Below are 25,456 nucleotides of genomic sequence, written 5' to 3' on the forward strand. Positions count from 1 at the left end.
TCATCTAGAGATGGTTACCCGATTAAAATAATTTTATAACATACATAACTTCACGTAAATGCACAAGTTTAATTCTCTCATGTTTGTTTGTTGGTATAGTCCTCTTGTACACTGTGTAAAGCTTGTCTTTAGTCAAATAGTCAAATGTTGACTTGTGCGCCAGCGGGGAGCTGAGCTGTCTGGACTTCCGTGTTGCTATTCTCTTTGCTCAGCACCTGCATCGCATTTTGTAAATACTCTTCTCGGTTACCTCTGACTAGTTCAACAAAGAGCTGACTGTAGCTGAGGCAGGACAGGAAAGGCCGAGCGTCCAGGCAGAGAGAGGGACTGTGGGAAGAACTGAGGGGCTCAAGGTTTGCCAGCCAGACACAGAGGAAGTCAGATGCATGCAGACTGAATTCGAGGTAACTGGCCACTTGGCAAATGCGGACTAGTAAAAATGGGTTATTAAGTTATAGGAGCTAGTTGGGAACAGCCTAAGCTATAAGGCCTACGCGGTCATAGATAAATATAAGTCTCTGAGTCATTACTGGGGAGTGAAGGGTTGAGTGATACTTCTTCCCTTTCTTCTCTCTATCTCCTCAGTGAGACGTTACTAATGTGGGGTTGTCAGTATGTCGTGTGTGTGTGTGTGTGTGTGTGTGTGTGTGTGTGTGTGTGTCTGTCACTATGTCGTGTGTGCATGTGTGTGCGTGTGTGTGCACATGTGTTTACTCTGCCTCTTTTTTTTCTTTTTTTCGGAGCCGAGGACCGAACCCAGGACCTTGCGCTTGCTAGGCAAGCGCTCTACCACTGAGCTAAATCCCCAACCCCTACTCTGCCTCTTTTAAGCCCTGCCTTATGTACTAACATGTCTCAGGAGCACTTCCCAATGTCAATCTACAGCATAGCCTTGCATATAAATTATTCTTATCACTCAGTATACGTTCCTTTCTGTTTAATCGTCATCTAACTGACAGAAAAGAAACTAAACCACATCCATACCTCCTGTAAAACCAAAGGTCAGGCATTGCTTAAAATCTGAGCCCGACCATTTTTCTTTTCTTTCTTTCTTCAATCGTAGATCCCACCAAGTGTCTCCGGGATGAAATAAGGTTACATCAGCTGGCCATGTGGGAATGGCAGACTTTGAACCATGCTGTGAGTCTACCCCTGGCTGTGCTATGAAGTTTCATTGGCTTGTGGCCATATTCATTTGCTCATGGATCGTCTATGGCTCTTGGATAGCACAACATCTGAGCTGAGTGTGACAAAGACTCAGTGATGTGTAAAACTGAAGACACCCTTGAAGGAACAAGTTGGCCAACTTCTGCACAGAGAATAAACATGTTGTATCATTGATACTACTGCCAAAAACAAACATTTCAACATAGTGTGATCATCAGCTCTACTAGCAAATATGCTTGTCATGGAGCGATTATCAATAGCCTTTGAAATCCTCTCAGATATGTTTAGAGGGTTGACAAACCTATAGGCATGCATGCCAGCATACCACTAGCTTGCCTGTACCCATGGAAACCAGAGGAAGGCATCAGATCTTCTGGAACTGCCGTGTGAGTGCTGAGAATTGAACCCGCGTCCTCTGGAAGAGCAGCCAGTGCTCTTAACCACCGAACTGTCCCCGTGTTTACATTTAATTGTTTCCAAGGTTATCCTCTCTAGACCTGGCATCTGCTAAGATTTTTCTCAAAAATAAGTGTCTTTCTATCCTTTTGCAGAATTACAAGTTGATGTGATCTTCAAAAACACATAGCTTTTGGTGTCTGATAGGTCATAGTTCAAAAAGTAAGGTCTGCCACACACTGGCTGTTCCTTATCTGTTAAGATGTCTAGGAAACCGTCATCTTTGGCCTGAGACTTGAACTCTCCTTGGCTTACTTTTTCTATATAAAATGGTGGCGATAGGTGTTATGTATCTTACAGATTTAATGTAAGAACTGAACAGCAAACATGCGCATAGTATAGTCTAGAGTCTGGGACTGTGTCTAGAGTGAGCACTCTGCATGCAAAAATAACTGGTGTTGTCCACTTGTTCTTTATTTACTTAGGGTAGGATCTTTCCATAGCCTGGGCTGATGTGAAGTGCAAGATCCCACTGCCTCTGACTCGCCAAGGCTGGGATTACAGGTGTGCACCAGGGGTTACAGGTGTATACCGGGGGTTACAGGTGTGCACCAGGAGTTACAGGTGTGTACCAGGGGTTACAGGTGTGCACCAGAGGTTACAGGTGTGCACCAGGGGTTACAGGTGTGCACCAGGGGTTACAGGTGTGCACTGGGGGTTACAGGTGTGCACCAGGGGTTACAGATGTGCTCTGAGGGTTACAGGTATGCACCTGGATTTCTGCCATGCTTTTTAGGACAACCAAAGTAAGTGGATAAAACTAATTACAGTAAATGGAATAAACTGTGACCATAGCTCCCTTGTAGACGGTGTTGGGTCCCTGTGAATTTCAGTCTTGATAGCTACACTGTAACTGTGAAAAAAATGCAGCTGGGCTGTGGTAGTGCACGCCTTTAATCCCATCACTCAGGAGGCAGAGGCAGGTGGATCTCCGAGTTTGAGGTTAGCCTGTTCCTACAGCAAGAGTTCCGGGATGGCCAGAGCTACACAGAAAAACTCTGTCTTGGAAAACTCTGTCTCCATATATGTGGGAGATGTACCCAGAAATGTTTGGGGGATATCGTGTGTATAAATGACTTCATGACGTTCATAGGCAAATGGATGGAACTAGAAAATATCATCTTGAGTGAGGTAACCCAATCACAAAAAAATACTAATGGTATGCACTCACTGATAAGTGGATATTAGCCCAAAAGCTTGGATTAACCAAGATACAATCCACAGACCACATGAAGCTCAAGAAGGATGACCAAAGTGTGGATACTTCAGTCCTTCTTAGAAGAGGGAACAAAAATATTCACAGGAGAAAATACAGAGACAAAGTTTGGAGCAGAGACTAAAGGAAAAGCCATCCAGAGACTGCCCCACCTGAGGATCTACCCCATATACATATGGCCACCAAACCCAGACAATATTGCTGATGCCAAGAAGTGCAAGCTGACAGGAACCTGATATAGCTGTCCCTTGACAAATACAGAGGCGACGCTCGCAGCTAACCACTGAACTGAGAACGGGGTCCCCATTGAAGGAATTAGAGAAAGGATTGAAGGAGCTGAATGGGCTTGCTACCCCAGAAGAACAACAATGCTAACCAACCAGAGCTCCCAGGGACTAAATCACCATTGAAAGAGTACACATGGACAGACCCAGGGCTTCAGCTGCACATGTAGCAGAGGATGGCCTTGTTGGGCACCAATGGGAGGAGAAGCCCTTGGTTCTGCCAAGGTTACACCCCAGTGTAGGGGAATGTCAGGATGGGAAGGCAGAAAGGGTGAGTGGATGGGTGGGGGAACACCCTCATAGAAGAAGGAGGGGATGGGATAGGGAGTTTATGGATGGGAAACAGGGAAAGGGGATAACATTTGAAATGTAGATAAAAAATATCCAATAAAAAGAAGTTACTGTTGAAAAGGATAGAGAGAGAGAAAGAGAATGGGGCAAATGTGGTCCAACGGCGAGCTTTGGTGTTCAGTGAAGGAGTTAGAAGTTATTGTACTATTCTTAGAGTTTTTCTATGAGTCTGAGTCACGTCAAAATGAAGAGTTAAGAGGCTGGGGAGATTCCAGACATAAGAGGGCCTGCTGTGTGAGCATGAGGGCTCGCCTGCAGATCCCTGGCACCCGTGTGGAACTGCACTCAGCACTGGGGTGGGACGGAAGATGGGAGGGTGTGGGGTTCACTGACGGCCAGCCTAGCCAGAAACAGAGCCTCAGCTTCAGGAGAGACCCTGCCCTCGAGGGCGTGAGGTGGAGAGTGATGGAGCACGGCACCAGCGTCTCCTCTGCTTGTGAACACACGCACCTACACCATGCACACAGTACACCTACGGAAAGGAAAGTTAGAGAGAAAACAGAGGGGAGGCATTAAGACCTTAGGCATCAAGAAGCATCGTCCCAAGTTCATTCTATCCAAACCCCTCGAGGAAAGGCGTGTTTCAGAGGGTGGGGGGAGGGATGCATGACAGGCGAGGGCAAGGGCCAGAGGCACTGGCCATTAGTAATCTCCCCACCCCCGCCTGTGCAGTCTTTCTAACTGCATTTCTCCTTTCATTAGACCCATCTGAGGTGCATTCACAGGGAGAAGCCTTGAACAAGTGACAGAGAGATTTCTTCATTTCTTTGGAGATGAGGAAAGAAAACGCCGGGCGGTTTTCATAATTTCCATTTGAAACAGGCACTGAAGTCAAGGTTGGCTCCACTCTTCTCATGCTCAAGTGACTTGGGCACCATCACCAAGGTTTTAGTTTTGTAAAGTGAGACAAACGTATAAAAACAGAAGGGTGAGAGATGCCCATTGCTTGCTTGGGGCAAGCAGGGTTTCCTTGACCTTTTAAGACAGTCTCTCCCAGAGAGGGATTCTTTGCCTCCCCCACTTTTCCTTTCTGAAAGCTTGCATTAGAGAGAGGCACACTAAAGCAGGGGCCTGAATGAGCAAGTTTGTCCCCATGCATCTCGTCATCGATCAGTACTGCAAAGTAATGTGATTATAATAGTTGTGATTTAAAACGCTAGATGTGGCTGGGGGAGATTGGAGTTTTGAACATGAGACACTAAAACTCCTTTAATTGCAAGTGTTATTATAAGAGGCTGATGGAGTGGGGGAGCTGTCTGGGGATGAGGTGGAGATCTCAGCCCTTGGTCTCGATCATTCCATCTCACGTGATGTGGGCAAGATGAGGTCATTCATCTCAAGATGGTAAAAATCCATTTCCATACCTCCCTAAGCCACAAACACCCAGAATGCTAAGCATTAGGTCTTGAAGTTGCATTTATTTATTTAATGTGTGTGAATGTCTTAGTCTCTCACATGCTCACGCTCACCACTTGTATGCCTGCTGCCTGAGAAGGCCAGAAGAACATCAGACCCCTGGGACTGGAGTTTCAGGTGACTCTAAGCAGCCATATTGGTGCTGGGAATTGAGCCCCGTGTCCTCCGGAAGAGCTGCCAGTGCTCTAACCACTGAGCCACCTCTCCAGCCCTGCTAAACACTCTTGTCTTAGATTTACATCCAGCACCGCAAAGCCATTTTCAGTAGTCATTCACTTCACACTTGTCTGAGCATGCTCTTTGTGCCCCTTACTGGAGACACAGCTTCTTAGAGGCCCCAGTTTAGCAGGGACTGCAGAATAGGAAGCGTTTCCTGTGAGCCATTCTCTGTGATTCACACAGCAACCCTGCTGTGGAGGAGGAACAAGCTGAGGCTTAGCCTGACTAACTTACAGAGTACAGGGTCTGAAGAGAGCGAGGAGAGGCTCCCAAGCTAAGTCTATAGCAACATCAAATCTTGCTCTCACTGTCTCTTAGCAGGGAATTCTGAAAACATGATGTTTGGGGACTTGGGGGGTCTTATTATTGAGGAAGGGTACAGAATGGGGACCCAGAGGACAGAGTAGTTAAGCAAGGGCCAAGATGGCAGCAGACTGAGAGAGGGCAGGGCAGATGTGACCCAAAAGGCCTTTACAGCTTGATGACATCCCACAAAACACAAAAAATGATTTGGACCTGGGGAGAGGGGTGTGCGTGTGTGTGTGTGTGTGTGTGTGTGTGTGTGTGTGTGTGTGCGTGCGTGTGGGGGGGGGGTCCGGGGAGAAGAGGGTGAAGTTTGGAATTGACAGTCTTTCTGAATGGCATTTGGAGGAGCTATGGGAAGGATGTGTTGGCTTAGCCAGTATTTGCTTTTCTCAGCCAATCACTGGCCCCGGAGGGAGTGGGACGGGGATCAAGAGGCAAGATCACACAGGGTGTGCTGCTACCTGCTTGAAGACACCTCCATCCATAGCTCTCTTGTAGCCCTCACTGTCAGCCAGGGCTCTGCAGGCTCCTGGCTGCATGGACTCCACCGTTAGCCCGAGGTTTCGCCTGAGGTCCAGGGTGCCTTACAACAGACATTTGCATAGCGGTTTAGTTCCAGCAGCGAGTTTTGAGAAAACCCAAAACCACAGAGTTACAGATCAGAATGCAGGCACCTTGTGATATTCTAGTCTTCTGAAGCCTTTAGGAACAGTAAAGCAAGGCGAGGTGGCTTTCGTATCCCACAGTCAGTGAAGACATAGCGTGGACTTGTACCCTGGTCCCTTGGACTCCGGCTCACTGTTTCGTTTCAGGTTAAAGGATGGCCTAAGAGCTTTCCTTGACCTGCCTGACTCCCACACTTCACACCCCATATTACCCTGGTTCGCGCGGTGCCTGTGTTGAGCTCACTGCAGACTGTCCCGTCCATCTCCTTTGGACCATTCATCAGCAGTGTCTTAGTTCGGGGCTCTATTGCTGTGATGAAGCACCATGGCCAGCAGCAGCTTGGGGAGGAGAGGCCTTGTTTCATCATACAGCTTGTAGCCTGTCGTCCTGGGAAGTCAGGGCAGGGACCTGGGGGCAGGAGCTGATGCAGAGGTCATGGAGGGGCACTGCTCGTGGACTTTCTCCTCTTGGCTTGTTCAGCCTGCTTTATTATGCACCCCTCCAGGACCGCCTGCCCAGGGGAGGCACCACAGCAATCAATAATCGAATAGTACCCTACAGATTTGTTAACAGGTCAGTCTTATGGAGGCATTTTCTCTAGCTTGTGTCGAGTTCATATAGAACTAACCAGCACACTCAGTGCCCTCCACTGAAAGCAGAGATTCATCCCTTGGATGCTGGGTATTTAAAAATCATCCAGTAAATGTCTACTAAGACTAAAGGAAAACATGCCCAAGTCCAGTGTGTGTCCAAGTCCTGGCTACATGTCATCAGAAGCCAAGAGACTCTGGGAAGTTACTTAACTTTCAGAACCTTAGCTTTTTCCTATGTAAAGAATAAGACTATGATTTCAGGGAATGACAGTGAGATCAGAACCTCACCTTCTCAAGAAAGAAAGATGGATGGATGATGGGTGGATGGATGGGTGGATGGGTAGATGGGTAGATGGATGGATGATGGGTGGATGGATGGGTGGATGGGTAGGTGGTAGAAGAGTAGGTATGTGGGTAGGTGAATAGATGGATGGATAGATGAATGGATATATGGATGAGTGGGTAGATGGATGGATGGATGGGTAAAGGTGGGTAGCTGAATAGATGGATGGATTGATGGGTGCATGGGTAGATGGATGGGTGGATGGGTAGATGGATGGATGGGTGGATGGATGGATAGATGGGTGGATGGGTAGATGGATGGATGGGTGGATGAATGGATGGATGAATTGGTAGGTAGATGGATGGGTGAATGGATGGATGAATAGATGGATGGATGGATAGGTGGGTGGATGAGTAGGTAAGTGGGTAGATAAATAGATGGATGGAATGGACAGGTGAATGGATGGGTAGATGGATGGATGATGGATGATTGATGATCTTCCTTCCAGCCTAGAAACCCAAGGTAAGAACATTTTCAATCTGTTTTGTGGCTTTAACACTTGGTATTAGGTAGATCTCAGAAAATGTCTGCCTACCACAAGGTCTGGGTACATATGAACAGTGGCAGCTACATATGCCTGTTTACATATACAAAAGCACAAGCCTACCACTCCCACCTCTCATCTCTGCTTCTACAAGTGGTGGTGATGGGAGCAGCCCATGCCAAATGAAGATTAAAAGAGGCCTGTGTGTGGAAAGGCTGCAGTAGGCAGTGCAGGCACCAGGACTCAGGTGCCAGTTGTCACTTGGGCTAATGCATGGGACACAGGCAGACCTTCTCATGTCCAGAGAGGAGCAGCAACTTGAGTTGGAGATGATGTCATCACCTAGGAAATGCACCAGCTGGTGAGCAAGGGACACAGGGACAACATGAGCCATCTCATGGGAGGAGGGTGGCAATCTATTTTTGGAACTAAGAAGAGAAATCTTGAAGCAGATGGAGAGATGAGGCCATGTCTTTGGATCATCTGATTCTTCTGACATCTGGTTCATTGCTTCTGTCTCCAGTCTTTTACTCACTGGACACCGCCACCATGGGCCTCAGCCTCTAAGGATGTGGTGTGCCAAAAGCAGATGACATCCCATTGTTCATGTCTATTCCTTCTCTGGCTGTTGATGGGAAAGACACGTGACCAGGTGGAGGCTGAGATGACAACTGGGCCTCTCATTGGATGGCATTACTTTGGTACTTATCGAAGTGTATTCTACATTCTTGGAGACAGGTCAAGTCATGCTGACCAGAGAGGCCAACTTCAATGGCTAACCTCCCAAGAGATAAAACCTTTCTATTCAATTAGACAACTGTTCTTGACTATCTACTATGAGAGGATGGTCAATTAGACCAACCAGATCCCCTTAGTAGGATAAAGAGAGAAGGAAATTTAGTTGCTAGCCTAAGTATCTTAAAGAAAACAGCTCAATGCCCTAGACATGGGTAGCAGAGCAGGTGTGGTAGAGAAGGAACAAGCGTGGCAGGAGTTTAAGGAATTATCAAAGTTGAGCCAGGTGTAGAGGCACACGCCTGTCATCCCAGCTCCTGGCCATTGGAAGGAGGAGGGCCAAAAGTTCACAGCCATCTTTAGCTACCTAACAAATTCAAGGTCAGTCCTCTTTATGAGACCCTGTTTCAAAAGAAGGTAGAAAGACATGAAGGTAGAAAGAAAGAAAAACAGAAGAATGAACAGCATCAGTCCTGTGAAATAAAACAGCGTTGGGGACTGAAGGAGACACGATGGACTAAGTCCAGAGCTCTAGGCAACAACAGGCCACAAAGAGTGATCAAGGAGCTGATACCTGAAACCCTCAAGTATGGTGCTGAAGAAATCGCTCAGTTGGTAATGAGCTGGACTTGTAAGCAGGAAGACTTGAATTCACCCCTAGAATTAACTTATAAAAACAGGGCACAGAGGGCCCACATGACATAATTCTGAGGCAGAGACAGATGGGTCTCTGGAGCTTGCTGGTCAGCCTGGCCTGGATGGTTTGTGAGAAACTTTACCCCACAAAGGCAGATACGCTGAGGAATAACACACTGGGGTTGCCCTCTGACCTACATATGTGTGTTCTCATACACGCGCATGCACACACACATATACACAATAGGCCACAAGGTACTGAAGCAGGAGGGGTTGGGACTGTGAGGGTTGAGCTTCAGGGGTAGGCAGGACTCACTAAGTCAAGTCAAGTTTAAACTTACAAACAATTGGTGACTCCAAGCGGGGCAGATCAGAACACTGTCTGACACCTGACAGAAGCAACATGGACGGGGGAGGGTGGTTTGGCTTATAATTCCAGGTTGTACTTCACCACTGCAGGCATGTCTCGGTGGCAGGAGCTCCTGGTCACAGCACATCCAAAGTCAGAAGCAGAGAGATGAATGAATACACCCACTTGCTTACTAGTGCTCAGTTGGCTTTCTCCTCCCTTGTATAGTTTAGGATCCGCAAGCCTAGGGAATGGTACCTCCCACGGTGGGCTGGGTCTTCCCACATCAGTGGAGGCAACCAAGATGGTTCCCCACTAGCATGCCCACAGGACAACCTGAGGTAGACAATCCCTCACTGAAACTGTCTTCTCCAGTGAGTCTTGTGACAAGTTGACAGTTAAAGCCAACCATCACTCAACTGTGCAAGTAAGTCACCAGAGGGTTGTAGGACAGAGAGAAGGGGGCTTTTTCCTGCCTTTACTCTGACCCACTTAGACCTTTACTTTTCCTATTTTAAACCCAGTGGAGAACATTGCTTTCTGTTTCGTCTTTTCAAACAATGTGCCCTGAGGCGCTGACTCATAAGAGCTACTTAGGACCAACGGCTGGGAAACGGAAGCACTCAAGCTCCATGGATCCCTCCAAGAAGCTGCAAGACATTATTGAGCAGGCTTTGGCTTTATTCACTAAAAGTAAAAAAGTAAAAAAAAAAACTTTGCTGAGAAATACAAACTCTTTCACCATAATAAATGCTGTTTTGATAACAAAACTGTACTTTTCTCAAATACCCAGATGGAAGACCATATGCAAAAAATAAAAAAAGGAAGAAAAAAAACTCCAAAGGAATTTTTTGATTGGCCATCTGCTAAAATTGGAAAGCAAGCCTGCATCTTTCTCCAGCCTTTATAAAAAAAAAAAAAAAAAAAAAAAAAAAAAATCCCCACTGAGAAGCTTATTTGCGTCCGCCAGGCGCCACCTGCTGGTTGAATGTGGGTAAAGACTGTGCATGGACAGCAGAAGAACTGGGTCTCCCCCTTGTCTGGATGAAATGCACTCACTAATAATCCAGGAAAGAAATCGCAAAGCTCCAGATTTTGTTTTGCAGTGACTCACATCTCCTCTCTTCTCTCTCTCTCTCTCTCTCTCTCTCTCTCTCTCTCTCTCTCTCTCTCTCTCTCTCTCTCTCACACACACACACACACACACACCCAGAGGCACTCACACCCTCCCATGTCTGATGAAGCTTTGTGCTTGGCTTGCCCATCCAGAAAGTACGTGCTATGGCTTAGCGCGCGGATGACCTACCTATCTGAAGAAAATGCCAGCGCTCTGTAATGAGGGCGTTCCTTGGAATGTTATTTGTTGGACAACAAGCAGCATGAGACTACCTAACACAAGTTATGATCTCTTCGTATAATGAAAGGCGATGTGGGACTGATCCGAAAAGAAGTCAAAAGTGCCGGGAGGGGGTAAAAGCAAAGCTTATGGTGAACAGTGTTTAGTATAACCCAAGGGTTTCGAGAAAAATCTGTGATTGTTACATTTATTTGCTTGTACACAGGAAGAGGCCGAAAGGACACACACTGAACTGTTGCTTTCTAATTAGTGGTACTCTTCTGTAGCCCAAACACACCTCACTTCAGCTAGTAAGTGGGGACTTTAAAACAAACAAACAAACAAACAAACAAACAAACAAGGTCTCACTATGTAGACCTCACCCAGGCTGGCTGGCTTCAAACTCACAGAGAAGTCCTGCCTCAGCTTCCCAAGTACTGGGATTAAAGGAAGGCACCACCTGCAGGCTCCTTCTCTCACTTAAAAAATTTTTTTTTACCTATACAGCATTTAGCTGCATGTATGTCTGCAGGCCAGAAGAGGGCACCAGATCCCATTACAGATGCTTGTGAGCCACCATGTGGTTGCTGGGATTTGAACTCAGGACCTCTGGAAGAGCAGTCAATGCTCTTAACCTCTGAGCCATCTCTCCAGCCCCCCCCCCATTCACTTTTTATTTCACATAATTGTATACTAGCCAAACTCTTAGAGTGAAGACATTATTTTCTGGCAAACCAGAGAAGTCAGTAGAAATAATAATGCCATAATTAAAACTGAGGTTTGTAGCTAACAAGGAATGCTCATCATAAACATCCACTGGTTGCCCATATGCACTCCAGTTAGGAGCGTTTTCTTCTTCAGATATTACTGTTGGATCTTAAAGGGCTTACAGGATTGATTGACAGCTTGTGGTGCTGTTACAGGGTGGAAAGGGAAGTCCTTTTAGAACTTTATTATGTTATTTGTTGTGTGCCCTCAAGGGAGCTTGTGGAATGCCAGTCTCTCCTCATTCTGGTTCCCATTGCCATGGGTGGGCAGGTCCTTACCATGTCCCTGCCACAGTGTGCTATCACATAAAAATCCCAAGGCAACGGGGCCATAGCCACTGACTGGGGCTTGAATTCCCTAAGCTATGAGCTGACCAACGCTCTGCAGGCTGGTGGTCTTATGCACTTTGTTACAGTGATGGAATACCAACACACAGAGATGACATAATGGGGCTGAAGGATGAGGCCAGAGACCCCAGAAGAGTATAGTATGAGTGACGGGCCCAGAGTCAGGAGACTGAGAATTATACCAGAGACTATGCAGTCCTCAGCACCTCAGCTCCGGTCAAATGGGCATTGATGTTACAGGGCTTAAAATGCTAAAACAGGAAGCTACTGGAGCTACCTCTTAACCCGACCTCTGGCTTATTGCAGAGAAAAGCGTCTCTCTGGGTGGATGTGGACAATCATCAGGAAAAGCCAAGGTCACCTCCACAGCCCCAGGGAGGCCATTTTCCATTTTCTCCATGAAATCATCTGCTTTTCTTGGGCATCTCACAGGTCGCCGTAAGTGTCCTGCCCTCTCCAGCTCCAAGGTCTTTTTGGTACCACCTAGTGAATCTTTCTCACATCTAAACCTTCTCTCCTCAAGACCCCTGTCTCCATGTCTCAGTTTAAAGTTCTGAGTTTTATGGTGAGGCGGGCAGCTCTGTGGTACTGGGTAGCCAGGCTGGCCTAAACTTCCAGCCTTCCTGCCTTTACCTCCCAGGTACCAGAATCACGTGGTAGCGTACGCCATCCCAGCTCTACCGTCAGCACCGTCGTCCTCCTCTCTCTCATTTTTACTACGTCTCTCTCGTCCATCTACCCTTCCCGTTCTAAAACCTGACCATCCTCACCCAGTCTTTTACTGGAAGCTTCCGAGTGGCCTCCACTGTCCATGGGCCTGAATGGAGTGTCCTCACAGTTCATCGTACGTAGTCTAGTGCTCTCCTCCTAAACTCCACCAAGGCCGAACAGCTCATCCTTTCCTGGCTGTGCTCTCCCCCATGTGTGCTTTCAGTGTGCCAGCCACACTGTTTCTTGGTGTTCCAAATGAGAATGTCCCCCAGAGGCTCGAGTATCTATCTGGGCACTTGGTCCCCAGTTAGTTGTACCGTTCGGGGAAGGGATCATCCTTCCTGCTCCTGCCGCCATGCTTCTGGTGACCATTGTCACGCCTTCCCCACCATAATGGATTCTGTCCCCATGGGATGGGATGACCAAAATAAACCCTTTTCTCCTCCAAGGTTCTTTTGATCATGGTATTTTTTTTATCATGACAACAGAAAAGTAGCTAATATAGGCTCTGACTGATACTTTATTGATGATAAACATAACACACTGAAGTCTGGTCAGAATCTCTTCTACCAGAGAACCCCTTTGATGTCCAGCCAAGTACAGATCACTGCGCCCATGTGACGAAAGTAAGATCAAAGAAAGCACCACCCAAAAAGATTAGAAATGGCAGTGCCTGGCATCTGCATGGTACCAAGAATAGTATGTTCTTGCTAGCCAGAATGAGACACACCAGGATTCGTGGAACATCAGGTGGGTCGAGAGTAAAAGGCTTGCCTTAATAGGAAGGGAATAATTGGATTCAGACTGGGTATTACTCAAGAAAATAAACCTATAATCTGTTTTCAGGTCACTGTGTCTTGTAGCACAGTTCAAGAATTTGTGTAAGGATACAACCATCTCCAAGGCTCAGATTAGATTTCTTATGCCCCCCCCCCGTGTGTTTATGTCCATTGGGGGGGGTGGACACATAGCATACATATGGAGATCAGAGGACAACTCCCAGGAGTTGGGTTTTTCCCACCCTGTGGGTCCCAGAGATCAAACTCAGATTTGACAGGTTTGGTGGCCAGCACCGTTGCCTGCTAAGCCATCTCAGACCACTATCCCAGAATACTGTATGGAACATCAGTGAACTTGAGATAACTCGGAGTGATTTAATATATGTGGAATCCAAGTGCCAAATGAGAAAAGAGACAGAAGAATAAATATGAAGAAATAACAGGTCAGATATTTTCTACATTTTATGGAAAATATAAGTCCACATATAACTTCATGAATCAGAAACATAAGGGAAAGTTATACCCAGGGCACATCTAATCAAGGGTTCAAGTCAGCATACAGAGAAAGAAGGTGAGGCAGACAGAAAGGAGGCATTCCCCAGTGAAGACAAGGGATAAAGATGACAACAGATTTCACACCAAAAATAATATAAGAAAAAAAGACCCAAAACAAACACCACGAGGATGTCTGCATGTGGCTTGTGTTCAACATTGTGCAGGGCTCACTCAAAGACACGAGTAACAATTAAAGACGACCTTGGTTAAAGGAGGCATGGCTCCTGTCCACAGATCTGAAGGTGCCAGTTATTCCCAAATGATATAAAGATTGACCTACAATCTCACCACAGTCCCAGTGGGATTTAGGGGAAGGGATATAGGAACCGCTAACAGTCTCAATTGGGAGGGAATTATAATGCGAGCTATCTGTGCTATCTAAAAATATCTACCTCCCCACAAGACACTTAGAGACTGCAAAGATTAAAAGACCGACTTGGCAGTAGAGAAACAGAACAGACGTTGTGATAATTCATTTAACCGGCACCACTAGGAATATGACACCAGTATCCTAACACCTCCTGGTGTGCTGAACTGAGGAGGTCGCAACATATTCTTTTTAGGTAATGTTTTGTAAAAACGTGTAATCTAAATTGGATTGAGAGAGAAATCAGATACAATCAAATTGAAGATCCTTCTGAAATAACAAAACAAAGAAAAAAACAGGCAATGATTCTTAGAAAGTCAAGGGCAGAAAAGACAAAGACTGAGGAACTGTAACAGCCGAAGGAGGAGAGAAGGAAATGATGGCTCAGTCAACTCAGACCTCACAGACACCCTGGAGCAGAAGGGGACAGTGGCATGGCAGTCAACAGCACGTCAGTGTTCCCCGAGTTTCAACAACTGTGTACAGGGTACACTGGTGAGGACACAGGAAACAGGTAGGACAACAAATTCTGTACTAACTTTATAACATATTATGAGCCTAAAGTCATTTCAAAATACTTTAGAAACTAATGGCAAACTATACTTTCAGATAAGATGAGGGAATTTGCCACTGGAAGATCTGTGATACCAAAAATAATGCGTTCATTAAAATCCTGCAGGTCAAACCAAAATAGCAGAGGGAGCCCAGACCCACAGAAGGAATTCAGAGTGCTGGGGATATTAAAGGTATGTGGTAATTATCAAGGCCAAATATATTCAGTTTTCAGTTTCCTTAAAATAAGGGCATATGCCTGTCATCTTAGCAGTTGGGAGAGGGTGGGGTGAGACCAACTTGGACTTTATGAGACAAAAAACCTAACTTTTGAATGATACTAATAATATGTTATAAGATTATCTGCAAAATATATTGCAAAAAGCATGTAGGTTGAGAGTAGGAACAGGTCTGTGTTGTTTAAAGTTGCCTGACTTTTAGGAATATAGAAATAATTAAGGGTAAATGTTATAAGTTAAAGATGTTTTGAAGAGGCTATACCATAGGATTAGGATTAAAACCTAAAACCATTTTTAAATAGATATACTAATAAAACGAAAGAAGAGACAAAGTACTATTTTGAAAAATCAACTAATCTAAACAAGACAAATGTAAGATAATTAGCAAGAGTCCAGACCCAAATTCAAGACAATACATACTAAGTATAAGTGGATTACAAATAATAATTAAAAGGCACTGACTGTCAAGCAGGATAAAAGGCGATAGCCTATATAGACAATTTTAGCAGAAAGCACTTTTGAATGTGGATAGTTTGAAAATAATAGAAAGTTATCATGGAAATACTAAGCCAATAAAAACTGGAAGGTACCTGTGAGTACCTGTCAGTTTCACAGAAAGTAGAATTAGAACATGGAAATCATCTTATAAAGGAGTTTAACCACTAAACTAAAAGGCAGATTACTAAAAGAACTAACTCAACCTGACATTTATAGCACGCTACATCGGCTAAGCCAGACTACAGACCATTTCAAATGTACACAAATGTTCACCAAGACAAACAACATATAAAAGGAAAACTTTGGGGCTGGAGAGATGTCTCAGGGGCTAGGAACACTGCTCTTCCAGAGGCCCTGAGTTCAAATCCCAGCAACCACATGGTGGCTCGCAACCATCTGTAATGGGATCCGATGCTCTCTTCTGGTGTGTCTGACGACAGTGTACTCTCATATGTAAAATAAATAAATAAATCTAAAAAAGGAAGAAGAAAAAGAAAAGGAAAAAGAAAGAAAAGAAAACTTCAACAACTTTTAAAAGATTGGCGGGCCAGCAAGATGGCTCAGCAGGAGAAGGTGTCTGCTGTCAAGTCTGACAGCCTGAGTTCAATTTTGAGGACTGACAAGGTAGGAAGAGAAAACAGCGTTGTCCTCTGACCTCCACATGTGCCATGACATGTGAGTACCCCACCCCAACACTGACACAAATTAAGATGTAATAAAAAATGTTAATCATACTGTCTTAGTTAGGGTTTTACTGCCATGAACAGACACCATGACCAAGACAACTCTTATAAGGACAACATTTAATTTGGGCTGGCTTACAGGTTCAGAGGTTCAGTCCATTATCATCAAGGTGGGAGCATGACAGCATCCAGGCCACTAGGAGAGGTCTCGCTTCCAGACAGCTAGGACTAGGGTATTAAAGCTCACACCCACAGTAACACACCTACTCCAACAAGGCCACACCTCTACATAGAGCCACTCCCTGGGCCAAGCATGTTTAAACCACCACACATAGCATATAAAAATCAAAGGGCTAAGGGGTTGGGGATTTATCTCAGTGGTAGAGCGCTTGCCTAGGAAGCGCAAGGCCCTGGGTTCGGTCCCCAGCTCCGGAAAAAAAAAAATCAAAGGGCTTGAGATGATAAAGTATATAATTCTCAACACTTACAAAATAAGACTGAGATCAACAACAGAAAGATTTTTGAAAATATAAAAATAACTGGAAAACCAAAAAATACATTTATATAAATAACCCACAAGCAAAACAAGATTCTCAAAGAAGAGCAAAGAAGACTAAGTGATACTAGAAGTGCCGAGTATAAAACTACCTGAGATGTCTTCAAAGCAGAGCAGACAGGAAAATGTATTGTCTTAAGGTTTCAGCTGGGAGGAAATCATACTGTAGAGGCCTTGCCTCAAAGCATGGTGGGGAGAGAGAGGGAGAGGGCGGAGGAGAGAGGGGGAGGGGGAGGGAGGGAGGGGGAGAGAGAGAGAGAGAGAGAGAGAGAGAGAGAGAGAGAGAGAGAGAGAACTCTGCCTGCCAGATGTGAGCCATTGTCACAGACCTGGCAGAAATAAAGATATTCTGAGGAGAAGCTCAGGTCACACTATCTGACTGGCTAGTGACACAATGAACCCTGGGAGTCTCATTCTGGGGGAAGGAAAAGAACCAGGCTGATGGAGAAACGTGTCCCTCAGAAAGAGATATCACGTAGTTCTAACAACTTGTAAACCAGCATGCAAAATGACATGGAAGCACACTGACAGGTCAGTGGTGGATGGGACCACACTTGGACAGTGCCAATTAGCTGTGTGCAACCTTGACTCTATTTAAATCCTGACCTCACTTCGGTGCCTTTGAGGACTTTGCTGGCTCTCTCTGCCCCTCTTCCAGTGGGGCCACACTCAATAAATGTCTTTCAATTTTTTTCTCTGCTTTCAATGTTTAATTTGGCTCTTTTAATTGACTTATGGAGGAGAGATAGACTGGAGGCATGAGAAGTGGGGTAACAGAGGGTATGTGCGTCCTATTATAGATATAATAGTGCAGTTTTGATATTTGAATATATTACAGGCATGGTGGTGCATGCCTTTAATCCCAACACTTGGGAGGCAGAGACAGGTGGATCTCTGTGGTCTACATAGAGTCCAGGGCAGCCAGGGCTACATAGTGATACCGTATCATCTCGGAAGGAGGAGAAGAGAAGGACTAGGAGGGAAAAAAGAAAGAAAAGGGTACTAAAAAGAAACAGAGTCATACCCTCCAGCGCATCAACAACTAAAAGGCCTCACAGTTTCAAGTATCTAACAGCTGCAGCTGTCAAAGCTGCTGGGAGTTGAGGAATTGCTACTTTGGAGTTGCTGGTGAGAAAGTTAGAAAGTCCCAAAGGTAACGTGATTCTAAGATTTCCAGGATTGGATCGCATGCGTCTACAAAGTAACTACCGGCTAACAGTCAGAGCAGCTTTGCTTTGTCCCCAGCTGGAAAAAGAGGCAAATAGCCATCAAATGCAGGATGGGTCCCCACACTGTGGTGCATTCACATCATTGAACATCTGTCAGCCACACAAGTACAGAAGCATGCAACAAGCCTGGTTGGATCTCAAGGCACTTTTGACAGCTTTTATTTATTTTCCTATCTGCAGTGAGAGACCTGAGAACTGACAACGAGGAGTCACACAAGGTCTGTGGGAATGGATGGTGGCCGTGCTTGTCTCACTAGATCTTAAATACAGCTGGATTTAGACTTAACTGTTTAATCCTTAAAAGAGAGAGTTGTAGGGATCTGGAAAGAAGGGTGAGCAGAGCCATGAGTGAAAATGGAAGCACTGATGGCTATTTTTAAAATTAACTTTATTGAAGCAAAGTTTACACATAATAAATACACCTGAGTCAATAAATACACAGATCCACATGTCTGTCTATCTGCCTATCTGCCTATCTATCTATTCATCCATCCATCCATCCATCCATCCATCCATCCATCCATCCATCCATCCATCTGTCTATTGTAGTGCTAGAGACCAAACCCAGGGTCTCACACACACACAGAAAGGTACCTACCCATGAGCTTCTAGCCCCAGTGCCTCTCTTGAAAACTGAGCAAGCTATTTTTGTGTTTGGTAAGTCCTAATCTTATTTCTAGTTCTAGATTTATATCAGGCTCCAAAACAATATTGAGGCATTTGAACAGACTCTATACTTCTTGAGCAGACTCCATAATTTCACAAAAGCCTCAGTTTTCTTATCTGTAAAATGGGGGATATTCATAAAACTCATGTCATAAAATCATTCTAGTTTTACAAGAAACCGTGTTGAGCTGCAGGCACAATTCCAGATGATATAAAACCACTAACAGTAGCTGACCCATTTATTGCTCTTCCCCTGAAGTTCATAGTTATGGCATGGTCCGCAGAGCTTGCCAAGGGTTTTGACATGGTCTGGGAATTAACTTGTCACAAACAAAAACTAATGTAAACAGTGATTCTGAGCCCTACTACTCCACCACCACTTTTTCAAACTGGTATCCAAGGCTCCAGAGTATTATTTCAAACATACCGCTTTCGAGGTGGAAGGGATAGACCATTGGAAAGTGGATTCTGGCACAAGTTTAAAGCAAGACACATAAAAGGCTCCCCATGTCTGGCTGTTAGACCTGCTGATCGACCGGTCTTTAAGAACCCCCAACGACACTGGTGTCTTGGAAGTCCACCCCCAGGTTTCCCCTAGAACACCCGTTCCACTTGTGGGCTCCACACCTCCTCCAGCTCCCTGGTTTGCTGGCTCCCTGTCTCCACGATCCAGCTCTAGCACCCCACTTCTCCAATTAACCCCCCACCCCCACCCCTGTCGCCCTGCCTGTTCAGCTTCACAAGCGGCCTTGATGGCTGCCAAACCGTGTACAAGCAAATCGCTCGACTTCCTGGTGCCCCAGTCAGCCTGGCTCCCAACACTTGGGACCGGTTGGGTCCCAACACAGCTGCAGTCCCAAAGATAATTATCATTCTAGGGTCACAGGCCAGCGTGCCATCTACCTGAGCAACAAAGAGCTGGAACTCCTCAGGCAGGATCCACGAGCGAGGGTAGAAGTTGTACTCCTCGGGAAACAGGTTCTGCATGATCCTCAGAGCTCTGCTCAAGGTGATTTTACGCACCATCTCCGTCATGCCTGGGGAGAGGAGAAACTGTGAGGCTCGACCACCAGGGAACCAGTAGCCATTGTTTGGGACACCGCCCCCCACTACCCCCACCACCACCACCAGGGTCACTTTCTCAGGCAGCAGAGACGCATGGATTAGGAGGATCTTAAAGGAAGGAGAATCAGTAGATTCATTCTCCCTCCTTAATCCCGGGTGGGGGGTGGGGGTGGGGTCGGTGTAAGGGTGAGCTTTCCACCTTCTATCCGAGCCTCTGTCTAAGAGTATCCTTTGTTATCTTTGTGGATAATGAAGTTCTACCATGCACGTAGAACTGAGCCCCCTCTTTAATGCGTGGCCAGCGCACATTATTTCCTGGGTCCTTTCTATCCTGTTCCCCAGGGAAGATTATCTAGTGGACTCTGGCAACATTGTGAGAAATGTAATTAAGCTGCTTTGTTCTAATCTTCCATGACTATTAAAGGTATAAAATAGAAAACCACACGCCTTTCAGCATAAGATCTCTCTCCTTGAACCAAGGGCAGGGAGTGGGCCACAGCATACCTTACGGCGTCACTTGTGGGAGGTGATGATGGACTAGGTCTCCTGGCTTTCCTTCATTTATTTGCCCAGAGGAGATGAAAATGTTTCTCTTAAAAATACATGGATATTTTGGGGTTGGGGATTTAGCTCAGTGGTAGAGCGCTTACCTAGGAAGCGCAAGGCCCTGGGTTCGGTCCCCAGCTCCGAAAAAAAGAACCAAAAAAAAAAAAAAATGGATATTTTGATCTTTATGTGTGCTTGTGCACATGTGTGTGCATGTGTTTGTTTGGGTGAGTGGGCACCTATTGGAAGGCAACCTTGGGTATGGTGTCATTGCTCGGGAGCTGTCCACCTGTGTGTGTGTGTGTGTGTGTGTGTGCGCGCGCGAGCACATATGTTTACATGTGTGTGAGTGTGTACAGGTGTGTTCATGTGTATGTACGCATGTGTGTACATGCATGTGTGTGAGTGTGTACATGCATGTACATATGTGAGTGTGTACAGGTGTGTTCATGTGTATGTGTGTACATGGTGTATGTGTGTGTACATGTGTGTGGGTGTGTGTACATGTGTACATGTGTATGTGTGTGTACACGTGTGCATGTGCATACATGTGTATGTGAGTGTGTAAATGTGTGTGTACAAGTGTGTACATGTGTATGTGAGTGTGTGTACATGTGTATGTGAGAGTGTGTGTGTACGTGTGTGTGTGTGATGTGCGTGGAGGCTGTGACAGTTGTTTGAGTCTTCATTGTTCTCCCCTGTATTCATTGAGGCAGGGTCTCTCACCAAACCCAGAGTTCAATGGTACAGCTGGTCTAGCCAGCCAGCTTGCTCTGGGGATCTTCTGTCCTCCAAGCATCTGAATGATACAGACACGGGCCACCGTGCGCAGCAGACATTAACATGGCTTCCAGGGATCTGAAGTCAAGCCTTAATGTTTACACAGCAAGAGCATTTCTTGCTGAGACATGTCCTCAGTCCTGCACCTTGCCTTTTAGAAATGGGGTCTCTCATTGATCTGGAGCCCAATAATTAGACTAGGTGAGCTGGCCAGGGAGACCCAAGGATCTGCCTCTCCCCAGCACTGGGACTACAAGTACCAGCTACCACATCTGGCTCTGCGATGTGGATTTTGATGGTCCTTACGCTTGTCTAGCAGACTTCACTGTCATGGAGGCCACCGGCACCTTTTGCATGCAGCTCATGTACATGTGAGGAGTGGTGTCACAACATAACCCTGCCCAGGGTCATCTGGATTTCCAGCAGAGGCAAGCTCATGCTCCCAGAATAAATATGTGAACAGAAGTGTTAGGCAGGGCTCTCCAAGTTCCATGCCCTGCAGGCTCTATGCCCTACAGGCTCTATGCTCCTTAGGCCCCATGTCCCTTAGGCTCTATGTTTCTTAGGCTTTATGCCCTGTAGGCTCCATGCCCTGCAGGCTCCATGCCCCTTAGGCTCCATGCACTTTAGGCTCCATGCCCTTTAGGCTCCATGCCCCTTAGGACCCATGCTCTGCAGGCTCCATGCCCCTTAGGCCCCATGTCCCTTAGGCTCTATGCCCCTTAGGCTTTATGCCCTGAAGGTTCTCCTTTAGGCTCGAGGCCCTGTAGGACCCATTCTCTGTTTCTGTTCTTAAAACAACCTCTTCTCACTTGAGAGCGTCCCTGGAGCCCTCTGTGACTTACAGTGGATGCTCTAAGTCTTTTTCCCTCTGCTAAAAAGTTTGGCTCCATTCCACAGCTGAGCGGTCTTATGTTTTTCTGACCTCTGTGTTTGTAACGTATCTTTTATTCCTCGTGGTTTAGTAGCTACCTGAGCCACACACAAAGAGCTGAGGTGTTGGCCCATTCTTTCTCCTGTTACACCTCTCTCCAGTCTTGTTTCCATTCCTTCTTGCCTGCCCAAAATGCTAGAGTCTTACTGCCTATGACTATAGCCAGCATCTGGGCTCCTGCCACTTACTACCGGACTCTTGAGGCTGACCGCCTCCCTGGGTCTCTACTCATAGAGGTCAACCCCTAGACAACTCCTGTGGTAGCAGTTCTCCTGCCTCAAGTCACAGCTACTGATACCAAGTGCTTGCCTCTAGCCCTGGGTTCTTCTGTTGCAGGCATAAGGCCTAATGGGTCTTATCCCCTTGGAGCCAACAAAGAGCGTACAGGTTGGTCCTCACATCACAAGCTGAGCTATACTTGAAGCATTGTTCAATCTAAGCATCCTTTATAACCATAAATAATGGTTCCTGTCATTAAATAAGGAGCCACAGTACAATGGCCAAATAACAAATAAATATTTCCCGGCCCATCTTCTCCTCTGTTTTCTTCATCATAGGTCACCTTCCGTGCCGACAGTGTCTCTGCTTCTTACCTGAGTCCATTTCCTCTCTCCACTTGCTCTACTGTGACCCTCTGGCTAATCTTTCTAAAGTTCGAGCTGGCCTAAGTCACTCTTTGGCTTAAGAGGGTCTTCGTTGCTCACACTGACCCCGGGGCCACAATAGTGCTGAGGTTAGGTCCTTGCTGTCACCTTCCCCACTGCCCCACTGGACAGTCTGGAACTGTCTATATCACCACCCGTCCTCTGAAGGAATGACATGCCAGTGCCATCTGTACTTTTGCACCAGCTCAGCTCCCTGTTTGGTGTGGGGAGAGGATAGCCCCTTCCCAGGACTCAGCTCCCTGTTTTCTTTCACCCATTTGTTTTCCAAACCAAATGCAAATTGGTTTGCAAGTCCCTTAAACCATCCCAGCACAACACATACACTGTGTTTGCCTGGCCACCTTACAGACTCCCCCATGAAGCTCCCTTTCCCACCTACAGAGAGACCCCTTGACTGTCCTGTAGGCCTCACATCTCAGACCTCAGAATTTAGCAAAGAACTGCTTGTGGGCTAAGAAATGATAATCTTGGACTTTCATAAAGAAAAGACAGTATCAGGTGCTGTGGCACAACTGTGCAATTCCTGCATGAGGGGAGGGGCAACCACAGCAATTTTGAGCTCAGCCTTTCCACATAGTGAGTTGCAGGCCATCCAGGGCTACACAGGGACTTTGTATCAAGAACAAGACAAAAACAAACAAACAAACAAACACTACCAAAGCAAATACCAGTCTAAATCAGAATATTTAAATAAAGAATCTTAATACATCGCTTATGACACGAAGTGTATTTTGAACTAAGAAAATTGCCCAATGAAAAGCAAACAACATACAGTGACGTAGATACAGTCCATTATGTGTGTCCTAAAGTTCTCAATTTGTGCTATGTTTCTAGCACATTCTCTTCTGGAGCGTCCACCAGAGCTTACTCTAGGGCATACAGCATGTGTGGGAAATGCACACTTAGAATAGTGGGATACTTGTGAGACAGGAGATAAACCCACAGCCGAAGCCAAAAGCCAGTGCTGGCGGGAATTGCCTCCCTGCCCGGGTGGGTTTCTGTCTGTCCAAGGCGGAGGGCACGGCAGTGCCGTTCCCTACCTGGAGGTTTCCAAGGCACTGTGTCATTACAGTTAATTAACTGCTGTTTGCAAAGTGGAAAATTGCCTCTTCCAGTCACTGTCATGCTGAATAGAGGATGGTGCAGGCTTGCCTTTGGAACGAACGTTCTTATGTGAGGCTAGTCCTCTGGGAAGACCCTTTCCTCCATACTTCATTTTCCTGATGTAGACCCTGAGCAACTTCATCCTCAGCCATCAGGGGAGACAGGACAGAAAGAAAAACGGATAGGCAGCCTCAACCATTGAATTGTAATTGTGAATCATGTCTCAACAACTCTAACCAGGCAGAGTGTTGTTTGTGTACAAGTTTTCTCCCACGACCCCCAAAAGTCCTTTTTATGGTAGCCTTTTTTGTGAGCAGCAAGACAGAAAGAAATAGTAGCAAGGCCATTAAATCGGTGTGCAAGGACCCTGGCTAACCCTTTCTCCTCTCTGAAGAGAAATTTGACCTTGGGATAACCTTGAGAGTCTAGTTTTGCTCTCCTAAAAAACCAATAAAGCTGGGATATCTGCTGTGTTGTCAAAGAACACAGGCTTGCCTTTGGAATGAATGTTCTTGTGTGAGGCTAATCCTTTGGGAAGACCCCTTCCTCCATACTTCATTGTCCTGATGTAGACCCTGACCTACTTCATGGTTAACACGAGCTCGGATTGGTAAGTCATGTGAACGCCCAGCAGGAAGCTGAGACCCCAGACTTCCTGAGTGGTGATTCTTGTAACTCAGCATAAGCCTTGAAGGGGGCGCTGTGCCTGCAGAATCAGGAAAGATGCTGGCATCTGGGGGTCAGATGGGGACCTTGTCTCCTCATCTCATCTCGATTAACTGAGGGCCAGAGACAAGTCCCTGGAACTTTTGCAAATATTCTACTAAAGACAAATGCTCCACTCTGACCGGCAACCATGTTGTGCTTCCTTTCCCGATCCTTGCGCGTGAACAGAGTACTGCCTGTACTAGCAACTTTGTATGTCTGCGTGGTTAAGTTATGTTACAGAACTACCCAGTGTGTAGAGCGTGGGCACTGAGAAATGGCGGGCTTTTGTTTGTTTGTTTCCATCTTGAGACATGGTCTCACTACATAGTCTAAGCTAGCCTGCAACTCATTACGTTGCCTGGTCTGGCCTCCAACTCATGACAACCCTCCTGCCTCAGTCTCTCAAGCATGAGTCACCACATCTGACTAGCTGAGAGTTTTCTGGAAGATACGGGATAGGATACAAAAAAACAAAATAAAACAACAACAACAACAGCAAGAACAACAACAAAGGCAAATTAATTTTTCCTTCAATCTAAGTACAAAATATGTGAGACTAACAGAAGGTGTCCTGCTACAGCATCTGTACTGTGAGGCTATGCTATAAAACGGGCGGCCATGGCTAACGTCTGAGAAAACTGGAGCTGGAGAGACAGCTCAGGAGTAAAGACCATTGCTGCTTCTTCAGAAGACCCAGGTTCAGTTCTCAGAACCCACATGGTACCTCCCAGCAATCTGTTACTCTAGTTCCAGGGTATCTGATGCCTTCTTCTGACCTTCATGGGCACTGCACACCCATGGTACACATACATACACATACATACACATACATACATACATACATACATACATACATACATACATACATACGGGTAAAAGATTCAAGTACATAATATAAAAAAGAAATCAAATACTTTGGGAGAAAATGTAATCTTAAATGAGGGGTGAAATTTGAGTGATTTTTCTCCCTTAACATTATTAATTGTATATAACATTGCCGTACAACAAGATAAGTGTAGGGCCTACATCTAGAAGTTCAACCAAATGTTCCTTCCGCCCTAAGCAGTCCCACTGCCCTGTGCCTCTGGGTCACACAGCCATCAGGAATGGCGAATGTAGAGGAGATGGAGAGAGAGGCTGAAAGACA

The 25,456-nt window shown here is 46.0% G+C and overlaps 1 protein-coding gene across 7 annotated transcripts in view; it reads right to left on the reverse strand.

Moving 5' to 3' along the window:
- The window catches only part of Ttll11 (tubulin tyrosine ligase like11), a 225,180-nt gene that overhangs the window by 171,969 nt on the left and 27,755 nt on the right, over positions 1-25,456 (reverse strand). For all 7 annotated transcript variants that reach the window (XM_063284853.1, XM_017592137.3, XM_001071863.8 and 4 more), the window contains one exon: positions 19,411-19,544. In XM_063284853.1, coding sequence (XP_063140923.1) covers positions 19,411-19,544 — 134 coding nt within the window. The remainder of the gene's footprint in view (positions 1-19,410; positions 19,545-25,456) is intronic.

The sequence above is a fragment of the Rattus norvegicus genome, chromosome 3 (genome assembly GCF_036323735.1).
Source record: "Rattus norvegicus strain BN/NHsdMcwi chromosome 3, GRCr8, whole genome shotgun sequence".
Classification (NCBI taxonomy): Eukaryota; Metazoa; Chordata; class Mammalia; order Rodentia; family Muridae; genus Rattus; species Rattus norvegicus.